The sequence below is a fragment of the Plectrocnemia conspersa genome, unplaced genomic scaffold (genome assembly GCF_051122295.1).
Source record: "Plectrocnemia conspersa isolate PC_06_02 unplaced genomic scaffold, ASM5112229v1 ptg000011l, whole genome shotgun sequence".
In the NCBI taxonomy this organism is placed as follows: domain Eukaryota; kingdom Metazoa; phylum Arthropoda; class Insecta; order Trichoptera; family Polycentropodidae; genus Plectrocnemia; species Plectrocnemia conspersa.
The window spans coordinates 26068567-26080711 of record NW_028277175.1 but is presented as its reverse complement, the minus strand read 5'-3'; the positions used below and the strand labels follow the sequence as shown (position 1 = coordinate 26080711).

General features: G+C 27.9%; 2 protein-coding genes across 3 annotated transcripts in view; one reads left to right on the top strand and one right to left on the bottom strand.

The window, feature by feature from the left end:
- LOC148230098 (uncharacterized) overlaps positions 1 to 3056 on the bottom strand; it is a 28876-nt gene extending 25820 nt beyond the window's left edge. Inside the window, exon 1 of the mRNA XM_088196419.1 lies at positions 2679 to 3056. Coding sequence (XP_088052545.1) covers positions 2679 to 2769 — 91 coding nt within the window. The 5' untranslated portion in view covers positions 2770 to 3056. The remainder of the gene's footprint in view (positions 1 to 2678) is intronic.
- Positions 1 to 12145, top strand: part of LOC148230094 (DNA oxidative demethylase ALKBH2-like) — a 171934-nt gene that overhangs the window by 19980 nt on the left and 139809 nt on the right. The window lies entirely within an intron of this gene.

Here is a 12145-nt window from a genome sequence, read left to right as displayed (position 1 = left end):
AATACTTAAAAATTAAATTTATCAACATTTTTCAAAATATTTTTGGGAAAACTGTTTGTAGTTTTAATATTAAACAATATTCAAGTCTATCATAGTATCATAGTCTAATCCAGGGGTACGGAAAAAGATATTAGTGTCTCGAGTTAAAAGTGTAATAAATAAAACAATCAACATTTAAAATCAAAATAGTTTAGTAATCAATCAATATGGAAAATATGGTTTATTGTAATAATCACATTCTATCTTCACACTTTAAAAAAATTATATTATTGTATTTTTGAAAAAAAAAAATTTGCGAATTATCATGATATTAAAACAAATTTAAGATGTTACATAAAACATATTTTAATTTTATTATACAATTTTATTCCATTTAATACAAATTTCACGCTTATTGGTATTTTATATTTATGATCTAATTTAAAATAAACCACTTATGTCACATTTAATTTAAATGTCATTTTTAACAGTAGTATAATATCAATTAGCCAAACGGTATAATACCTAACAGATGGTAACAATTTAATTAAACGGTTTTGATGTTTTGCCAAATATAATATGGCATAACAGCGGTTAAAACCAGAAGTTAATTTGCTTTGATATGTTTATGCTGATGAGCTCGGGGTCAAGTTGAAGTTATTTGAGGAACACTATCCTATGGCATGCCATAACGGACAAAGGCAGGATGCTGCACGGACATATAATAGTTAATAGGTTTTTCCATGTAGACTGTTTAAGATTCGCGTCACATTACACATATTGCAAATCTGCACATACATGCAAATTATTCAACAAATGCACTGTTTCGAAAGTGACTTTAGAATGAGGCAGTCGATTATCTCTCATTAACGATTGTGTAAACGAATTCACTCCGGAGTTAACTAACTAACGGAATCCTGTTGACCCGAGATCCGAATAGTTATACGAGTTTTCCGTGGAAATAAAAAATAACGGTCCCGATACGAATAAATATCGCTTATTGCCATTTTGACGGTTATAACAGCTTTGAGAACCGTCACGTTAACGCAACGTGAAAATTCATCGTAGGAGAAAGAGAAGAGAAAAAATACACAATTGAGGCAATTTGTTAGACCGGCAGCGTCACTATTGTTAATCTTGTTAATATTATGTCACACGTATAACGGTCTCGCATGTAAAATTCTTGCTTTGTATGAAATCAGGCTCATTATAACTGGTAGAATGTTAATTTACAGAAAAATGACGGAAATATTTGCTCTTGCGTGTGAATGTTTTTTTTGCCAAAAACATATTATAGCACTATCGCATTAAAGGTGTTAAAATTTACGTGTTCGTATTGACTTGATTAGTTATATAAAATTGTACGTAACTCTTGAAAACAATAATGAAATTAACTATAAATATAGCAATAAAATAATTATAATAAATATGTTTAATAATATTTTTGACAAATCTCTTTAAAACATTTAATCTTCTAGAAGATTTTCCGATTCAAAAATGTTTCTTATTCTAGAGAAGGAATCAAATTTATTATTTTTGACTAATTTATTCAAGATTTATAGATTAAATTCAGATTATGTATCAGTTCTTATAATTGTACAGAAACGAAAATTTTTTTTATACAATATAAATAATAGAATTAATATATTGTGAAATATTGTTTGTAATAAAAAAATATTTTTGACTGCTAAAATTTAATATCGTGATTATTAAAAAAAAATTAATTAACAAATAAAAAACGGGCGTGTAAAGAAAAAACTTCGTATATTGAGATGACTAGGTCATATAGTTATTTTTTTGTACTTTTATGTAGATAAAAAATAATTTGTAATAACATTTTATATTTTTTCGAATTATCTGGATATTAAAATTTTAATCTTTTGCAACTAATACAATAACAATAATACCTTAATAAAATCTTTATGTTTTGAAGTAGCCCATTTAAATGTATAATACTTCAACTATGTAATAATATTTATTTAAAAGAAAATTTATATATTTTGCGATTTTATATACAAATAAATAATAAATATATTTTGTAAAAACCAATAGATATAAATTAATTATTAATTATAGGAATATTAATATAATTTTAATATTTATTGCTGAGATACATAAAAGTCCTTCCTTGTTTTTGCAATTGATAAGTACTTCATTAAAGTTTTTATTTAATTGATCTTAAATATCTCCTTGATTTTTCATAATTAAAATTATTTATGAAGGCTTTTTAAAAAATATCATCATTTTATTTTTAGAAAAGTAGATAAATAAATAGCGTAACTACAAATGTATGTGTGCTTATATAATATAGTATGGAGAATCTTTCTAATGTAAATGTTTTACATAATAATTAATTATATTTAACAACTTCTCTGCAAATAATATTTATTTAAAAAATCTTAAGTCTTAAAAATAATAAGTTTTGAAATAATTTAAAGCTCTCACTAACTTCACTTATTAGCTGTTCTATAAATGTTATTAAAATAATATACAAAATTAGTTTCATTTTAACTACGGGTTTCGTGAATATCGCGCGTCGATATCACTCAGAGACTTCGACGCGCGAGCGTTAATCAAACCCGTAGATGATTATTTGATTAACTATCAAATTTAAATTATCTATGCTACTATATGTAAGCTTGCCGAGGAAAATATAGCAAAGTGTACTCTCTTGTACATAAAAAAAATAATTAAATTACCTTTAGCAGCGAAGGCCGTTCCATAAGGATACGCCGAGCATCCCACAGCCAGGATCGCCAGGACGAGCAGTCTTAACTTTTCACCGAACATCTCGATCGAATGGTATTGCACGCGCAAAAAAGTCCTTATTTGCTTATATTCAATCGCTACTGTCGAATGTCGTGAATCCGCCTCATACTATTTGCCTGTTAGTTAGCGCGGCGAATTTTCGTTTAGCGTTAATGATCGATTTCATTTTTAGGATGAATGAAAATTGTTTATTTTTTAACGATACACCGGGCGAGACTGGTGGTGAATGCGTGTTGTCGGCTCGACCACCAGACAAACACTGCCTGGCGAAGATCCTCGCGACTCCGTGCAGATGACATTAGCCTCTTAGCCGATTGTCGATCGCAGTATTATTTAACCAGCCAGTTAACACATTGAACGCTCGTTTTGTGATTCGTTAACCTGTTGGATTTGAAACGATTATGGTTAATGGGTTTATTTTATGATGATTGAATATATAATTATAATCGGGTCGTTAGTGTTAACGTATGATTTTATTGCCATCGTGATCTTCTTTTAACATTATACTTCCCAAAGTTTGTCAATTCTTCAGCGATATTAGTTTTGTTGTACAGATTATTACTTCACAATTATGTCTGATTCTGATTCATATTATGAAGTGACAGAACCAAATCACTTATAATAAATCACGCAATTTTTAAATAACAATTAACAAGAGAAAACTGATTTATTGTGATGGACTGATATATAAAGACCTCTTCACATAAAATATAAGGCCAGTAGAGCGTAAAAAATGTTTTGCTGATGAAGCCACTCAGTTTAATAAAAAAAAAGGTTATGGTTGAGATAATAATACATTACTAAAGTTATGAGTACTAATGTGTATATCGTACCTCCATTCAAAGATTGAAGGTTATTTTTTATATACAAATGTACTTTCTTATGTAATTTTATTAAATCGTTTTATGCATAATATAGTTTGATTATATAATTAAATTAAAAATATTCAATAAATATATAAATATAATAAAAACCCTAGTTATTTGAAATATGCGGTACGATTTTTATTTAGACGTAAATTATGAGATCAAAAATAAGTGCGCACTTTTTGCTTCACTATACTTTATTGATTTATCATCGTAAACCTCATAAATATAATTTTTCTCATAATTCAAAAATCTAAAAATAAAATAGTCGTTATTTAAACGATCACGCCAGGTGCGTAACCATCATAAACTATGTCTTTTTATTAGAGTTTTTATGATTTAAGAAGCTCACTTACGATGCAAACTACCACTTTCCCCTTAATTTATTTTTACGACCGGGACTGCAAAAAATTGTAACTGAACGAGCCATAAAAGCATCGATGCATAACCTGAAATTAGTCGCAATAATTTAAGACCGATTGATCTCACACGCCCTATTATTTAGATTTTTAATTTACTTTTCAGTTCTTGTTTTGTGGTGTAATTTGGTGATTTACATTGTGAAAATGTGCAGTAATAAGGAAGAAAATAAAACCAATTAAAAATATGAAACGTAAATTGAATTTTGTATGAAAAAATAAAATTGTTACGTAAAATGACTAATTAGAAATGATGTAGGAAATTGTGAGAATATTTTAAAGGGATTACTTCGTGTAGAAATTTTGCTCTCACCCACTTTTATGGATTATTATTACAAATATATTACTTTAGTAATTTGTTCTATGATTGTATTATTATTTTATAATATTTCATAAGCTTTATTATTGTCGATACAATTGCTTAATTATTCTGTATGGTTATTAATTTATTATTGATCACGAAACCCTTTTAATAATTAGGCAAAAGCATACCTAAATGACATTATAATTAGTAGTAAATATAATTTATGCTAAATTATTGTTTGTATATAATAAATTTAAAACTAATTCTATCGACAATAATAAACCTAGTGAGATATAAAATAATACAGATCGAAAAATTACTCGAAGCGTTTTCTTTGACACAATATGCCAAAAATATATTGCTCATTTAAATTGCAATCTTATTAATTGCTGCATGAATGTCGTTAATAAAGAGCAAAAAACAGAGGACCCAGATTGGATACATGTGGTACTCCAAAACGAGCGAAATACTCATCGAAGCGACAATCGCCATAACTAAAAAAAAAAAGCTAACAAAACCGTTTGAAAAACAAAACTTACTTAACTTTCGAAGAAGTAATGCTTTTTGAAATTTAGTATAGACTACATTGACCTGAATTTTAGAATCGAGGGATTTTATCGCCGTTTTGAAAAAACACAAGAGGTTACCGACCGTGGAACGACGCGGAAGAAACCCGTGTTGTTGCTACTAGCGTACACTAGCGCATGCCGACAGTGCTTGTGGATATATTTGTAAATATACCAAAGGAACGGCGAATGGTCTGATGTTTAAGATACACGGTTTTTTCATATTTATCTTTAATCCTTTGCGCGGTATCGCCGTACATGTACGGCCGTCGATCTTTCACTGTTTTGAGGTACCCCATATAGTTATATATTTACATGTACATATAACTGAAGAAATAATAAATAAAAAGCATTATATTTTTATAATATTTTTTTAATTTGGTTTAATGTAAATGATTTTAATAGAGAATAATACCAATAATTTAAAGAGTACGTAAATGAATATAACAAAAATATGTTTTATTAATTTTGTAAAAATATATTGCGAGCCTTTATCTATAATTATTTTCATAAAATGCAATATAAATACTAATAAATAAATAGCAACAAAAATAATTATGGAAACATATTAACAAATACACTACTCAAAGGGTTAAAGTAATGTTATTTAATTAATTAAAAAAATAAAATAACTAAATGTGTATCAGTTAAGTTATGTATATGTGTAAGGTTTTAATTAAATAATTGAAGATATTACGTACATATTTATTTTTAGAAAAAAAATATTTATACAAAATATATTTTTGATATTAATTTAATTAAAAAAAAATTATTAGCTGGTTTTTGTAAGCCTATTAAAAGTTAGCGCTCACTAATACAAAAAAATCAACAAAAATTACTTCATTATTTTCAAAATTTCATTAATGCGTCATCCCTTATATCGTTGCCGCACTGGAGACATTGGAATTTATATTTTTCATATCTGTGTGACACATGTAAGCCGCCACAAAATAATATATCAAAGCTTAAAATGAATCAATTTTGTTTTGATGAATCCAAAATTTTTTGCTGTTGATAAAAAAACAATAAAGCAAATTTCTAAAGCTATTGATGTAACGATTGCATTTAAAATAAAATATATTGTATATAATTTTTAAGAAAAATCTGATTTTAAAATTCATAGTATATTTCTATGTATTGTAAATATATTTGCTAAACTACAAAATATACATATCTAATATAAATTCTAGACGTCACATATATAAAAATACGACGCAATACGGTATATTTATAATAAAAAAAAACATCATTGGTTTGCCTCTAACTATTTTTTAACCGTAAACACCGATAGCACGCAGACAATTTTTTTCGGCAAAAATGGCTCCAAGCTGTCTGTGAGCACCGTATCACATTGTCTTGATCCAAGGTTATATTTTATTATATTTTTTACACATACCGGTATACATGTGTAAAAAAATAATAAAACGAACAAATATATAAATCGAAATTGCGCAATATTTCGCTACGCTCCGTGCGTGGGAAAGCCGTTTAAAAAATCAAATTAGGAAGATCATTTTTTTATTTCTTGTTTCGCAGATCGTATCGGCGTGTAACCAAAAGTGCAAAGCACTGTGTGTTTCTTTGATTATTTTTTTATGTTTTATTCTTCATCTCTCTCTTTCTGTTGTATCTTGTTATCGTACAGTTTTATGACTGTTCAAGCTCGAGGCAACCGAGACGAATTAAAAAGTATTTTATTATTATTATGAGAACCGCTGTTAATAAACAATCACTGAAATCACTTTCATAATTAGAAAAAAAGTAACAACAATGAGCTTTGATCGCGAATACATGATGATGATGATGACAATGGAAGAGCAGTAAAAGTCGGAAGAGTGTCGCGGATTCTGCATGATGTGTCGTTTTAATATAATTTCATTATCTTTTTAATTTTTCGTTTCCGCATAAAATTATTTAATTATATTCATAATAAATATCAATAATTTAAACCTAGCAAATTTTTTTTTTAAATATGGCCAATGTTTTTGATACAAAATAAATTACATATAAACATTATATAGTTGTGGACTACTTTTGCTAAATAGCTAGTAAGTTTGTTACAATATATCAATTAAAAATTCTTTTGAGAATTAGTTGGGTTGAAATCTAAACATTGCAGAGAAATGTCATTATTTCACTGAAAGAGATTTGTACGAAATCGGTCATGAAACATAATTTAGAATTTTAATCTAAAGTTACAAGTTTGCAGGAATATAATATTTATTCTGTAACGAGGCGATGAGAAAAGGATGGTGTCTAAATATTTGTGAAACGATGATGAACTTGAAATGTGGTTGAAGACGTTTTAAATACAATCTATTACATATAGATTTTTAAACACATGTCTAAACATAACACATGTTATTGAAAATGTTGTTTAAACTGTTTTAAAATCTGAAATAATGTCATGAAACTTATATTATTTTAGCCTTACAGCTCTAAAATAGAGCAACTTTACACTATGTAATTCAAATTGTTACTTAATTTTTAAAATGTTTAAAGATAAAACTGAAGTACTAAAAGATTTGTATGAGTGAAAAATAATTAAAATTAATTAATAAGAATTGGGTGCAATTCACAAACGAATCACATTCCCAAATTCCATGAGCTTTATTTGAAAAGTTGCAAAATGTCCAAATGCAGCTGATTTGGACGATAATGGAAAGCCTTCTTTGTTTTCTATAATATTACATACGAACTTTCTTCCATTTTAAAGTAAACGATCTTACATTCATATTTGCCTCAAAATTATATAGCTGATCTTGGGCGGAATTCCTTTGCTATTAAGTTTCTTATACGCAATTCAAAATGCTCTTTGAATATTATCAACAAATAAATACTCTCAGTGTGAAAAAATATGTGCTAAAAAGCATTATTTATTTAAAATATGATTTTAAAGAAATAGATAAAAAATATACTTTTGCTTTTATGTCTTCGTTAGCGGATTTATGTCGCAATATAATAATCGTTACAAAGTCATTTTTATGCATTTAATATTTTATTAACTAAAAACATAGATTAAGACGATCATTAAAATATTAAATAATAATTTTAGTAATATACTAATTCCATGGCAATATTTTATTAGTTGTTTTGAATATGTGAAATTGGGAATTATATTAATTTTTTTCATTCATTAAATTTGATAAACCATACAAAAATATATTAAGTACATAAATATAGTATTATTTGCAAGATTTTTTTTAAGCCTAAACATTTATTAGACGTTAAGAAAATTGCGCGCTTGTTGGCCGTTAACATGTTTCTTGGCCTTAACCGTTATTTTGACAACGTGGTCTTAACTACTAAGTGAACAATTTTTAAGTACAGTATAAATATAGTATTGTACATATTTTATTTTAAATTCGTTAAGAGCTGAGAATGTAAAAAAATTAATTAAAATTTTTGGATGCCAATTTGTAAACATAGTGTTTAAAAACATAAAATAAAAAAAAGCATTCTTTTTTATTATACTGTACCCACTGATAAGTAATTAATATCATAATTCAAATCAATGTATAGCTCTACATATAAATAGAAAAAACTATACCATAAACTCACATATGTTAGTAAAAATTAATATCATAATAGCGAAAAATATTAAGAATTTTGGATAGATTTTTAAAATATTCTTTATATATTTATCAATAAAAGTGTTAAAAGCGATAAATTTGTTATAAAGTTACAATTATCTTAAAAAAATATAACGGTTAAAAATCAAAGACGTTGTCCCCATCACAATCAGAGTAAAAACATAGATCTTATCAATAATCAGAGCAATGCTTTTTTATTGTAACATACACAATAGCTATTACACGGTGTAATACTGAAAAATTGTCTTGCAGCAGAGCTGGGTGCACCAGAGCTTCTCGAAAGTTGTAATTATAATATAGTTTTGCTTAATGAAAAGTATATGAAATAAAATGATCCTTTTAATAATAATATTAATTTTATTATCTTTTATCATAGTATTTGAGAAGCTCTGTCGTGTGGCGACTTTTCGGACCGAGACAAAGCTGTGTCCGACTCGTACACCATCCATTGCCTTATCGAGATTACCGTTGATTGCAACACTGAAACATCTTTCAACGTTACACTATACCTTGTATACTACAAGTGTCGTTAGATATCAAACAAGTTCAAGTTACAATGATAAAATAATCTATTTTTTAGGTTTAGATAAATTTGCTTCAAGCTTACCCAAGTTGAGATTTAAAATAAAATCATTCATACATATTGTTACTTGGGTTAGTTTAGTATATAATGACCATAATGGTATATGTATTAAATCTCATAAAATACGTGCGTACTATATTTGTTAATTTGTAAAAAATGTTATAAACCAGTTTCATGTATTGTATTTAATATTATAATATATATGTAAAATTAATTATCTTATTGAAATAAATGTTTCATAAAAATGGTTGTAGGCTATGTTAATAATAGTATTATAAAAATAATAAATTAGATTTACTACGAAAAGGAAATAAGCTTATTGTGAGAGGAAGATCAAGAGGATAGTCTCTCACAAAAAAATTCCAAAAAGAATGATCTCAAATGACGTTGAACCCGTGAATGTCCAATTTTGCTTATTGTGGGAACGCCTCGTGGCGTCATTGTATTCATTATGCGCTAATTAAAAATGGCCAGATGTAAATTAATATAGTGAAAAAAGAAGACTAGTGTGGAGGCGTCGGCCGTAGAACTAAAGACCGTATAATGATTGCCGGTTACCAAAAGGAAGCGAGCTTTTCCCAGGGGCTCCATTTCTTTTCACACCCAATTAATAACGCGCGGACCCCCGACGGGAACAATTGTGGGAGTGACCGACGGAGCGTGGTGATGGTGCATGGTGTATCGGTGATGGCAATGGTGATTATTTGGCAGAGGTTAGCCATTGTTTGACCCCTAGCGAACTGTGCACCAAGACACATTTGCATGCATGCAAAGAAGACTAACGGTTTTTATTTCAATAATTTTAATATTATAATATATACTTTAAACTTTGTTTTTGACCTGTCTTTAAAAAAAATACTTTCTCTGATGTATGAAAAATTAAAAATGTGATTCTCATACAAAAAAAAAAATAAAGAATTATGGGCATGTTTGAATTTTATCAGCATCAATCAAAGCATTCGAAATCATACTTCATAAGTATGCTCAAAACATATCGAAGGATATGTTTTCGTGTATCGAGATCAGTAGCAATGAATCTGCACTGTATTTTAAAATTGTGACAAAAAATTGCGATATAGACAATGTAAATGTCATCTACGCTGTTTTGAAAAGGCTTTTGCTAATATGCAATAATTCTTAAAAAAATGATAACATTATTTAAATCGTCGTGAATATCTTCATTATGAGCAACACAAGTAGTGTGTATTTATTGTTTATTTAAAATAAATTAAAACCATTATGACATGTGTCAAGATGGTTAAAAAAAAACAATACATTGTACAGCGGGGCCATAAGTTTTTGCACTTTTAAAAATTCAATAAAAATAACGTCGTTTAACTGCTTTAAAAATATTATTTTGTTAGAGGTAGAAGAAATTGTAAATTTAAAAAAAAAGCAACGCAATAAACTCTCTTCTAATTTAAAACAGCAAAACACCGAAATTGAGTATTTAAATTAAATTTTAATGCAAGAATCTAAATTAATTTTTTTTTGTGTAACTCTGTGTGAAAATCACGCGGCAAAAAATGACCCGTCGATTAAGTGTTAAATGAATTCTGTTTCTGATTTTAGTCTAATATTGTCAAGTGATATAAACAGACGTGTGCTTTTATTATTTGAATATAATCTATTCTATAGTTACATACAATATATTTTATTCAATTAAAAATCGCATTTTTTTCAAATAAGGATGGGTGAAAAACGTAAACCGAATACAATAGAACGTTTTTTTATTAAAAAATAAAATATTACCTTTAACTGAAAACGATAACAGAGAGTGCACCCATGAATCAAGTGGACTGAATTAAATAAAATAAGTGAATGAAATAAAACAAATGAATAAAAAATAAATGAATCGAATAAAATAAGTGACTCAAATGTTATTAATAAAGAATATGCATCAATTTCATTCATTTTTAAACCCTATCTCCTGGCTAATTACTTGAACAGCAAATATGTGCGAAATAAAAAAAATATATCCATGGATAATTAGCGAAAATAAAAAAAATTGTTGCATTTAATTTTTTCAATGCTTTCTATGTAATATACTTACAAAAACTACAGTTGAATTCCATGCATCAATTCAACAATCAATCTTCAATCTACAACAAATTAAAACTAATGTCCCCTTTATAACGAGATTTTAATTAGATCCATCCGTCAACGAGTGAGCACTCGTAAGCCAGGTGTCCGGAGCGTGAAGAACTGTTGTTATGGACCAGAACGCAGTAATTTATAGCCCAGGCTCTGGATGTTAACCACCGGCACCGTGTCGTTAAGGTGTTTAACGTGATTATTTGTCTCACATGTGGACGTTTGACCAGACCAAGACTTGTATAACGTTTGATAGACTTGATCTGGATTCCTCGAACGGCTGATTTCAGGAAGCTACTTCTCCTTCTAGAAGATCGATCGAAATCCGAGTCCATTATGGGCCGACAGATATGGACGATTTTAACATTTTCAACCTAATTGAAAAGCAATCCTCGATCGCTTCGAGAAGAACTCTTTGTGACATAAATGGCAGCTCTTACTTGATTATCTCGTAATGTTGCACGCTGACACAAAGCTGGTTCAAAGCTACGGTATCGTCGTTGTGGGATTATTAATTTTCTATTGGAAAAAAACGATAGCAAATTATTGTACATGATGTACGCAATGTTTTCTCTGAAGCGTTTAACTTTTAATTATGTTATGATTGAAAAGAATTTGGGCTATCGCATGAAAATTGCCAATCTTCAATAAATTACTTCTTAGAATGAAACTATTTATAAATCAATCTTGGAATATACAGTTAAATAAAAAAACATCATATAATATCTATTGTCGAAAAATTGTTATTGTATAAACATATTATATTTATGAAGTATTAGCTAATAGCTATTTGTAAGATATAATATAAAAAAATGCTAATCAATGTTTCTGTTGGTGGTGGTGGTGGTAGAGTTTATCTACGTTTTTATTAAAATAATTTATTCCGTTCTAATTCGGTTGATTTTAATTTTCTACCTCTCAAAATATTTATTGACAATTTAAAAAAACCCGTATTTTTTCATTATAAAATTA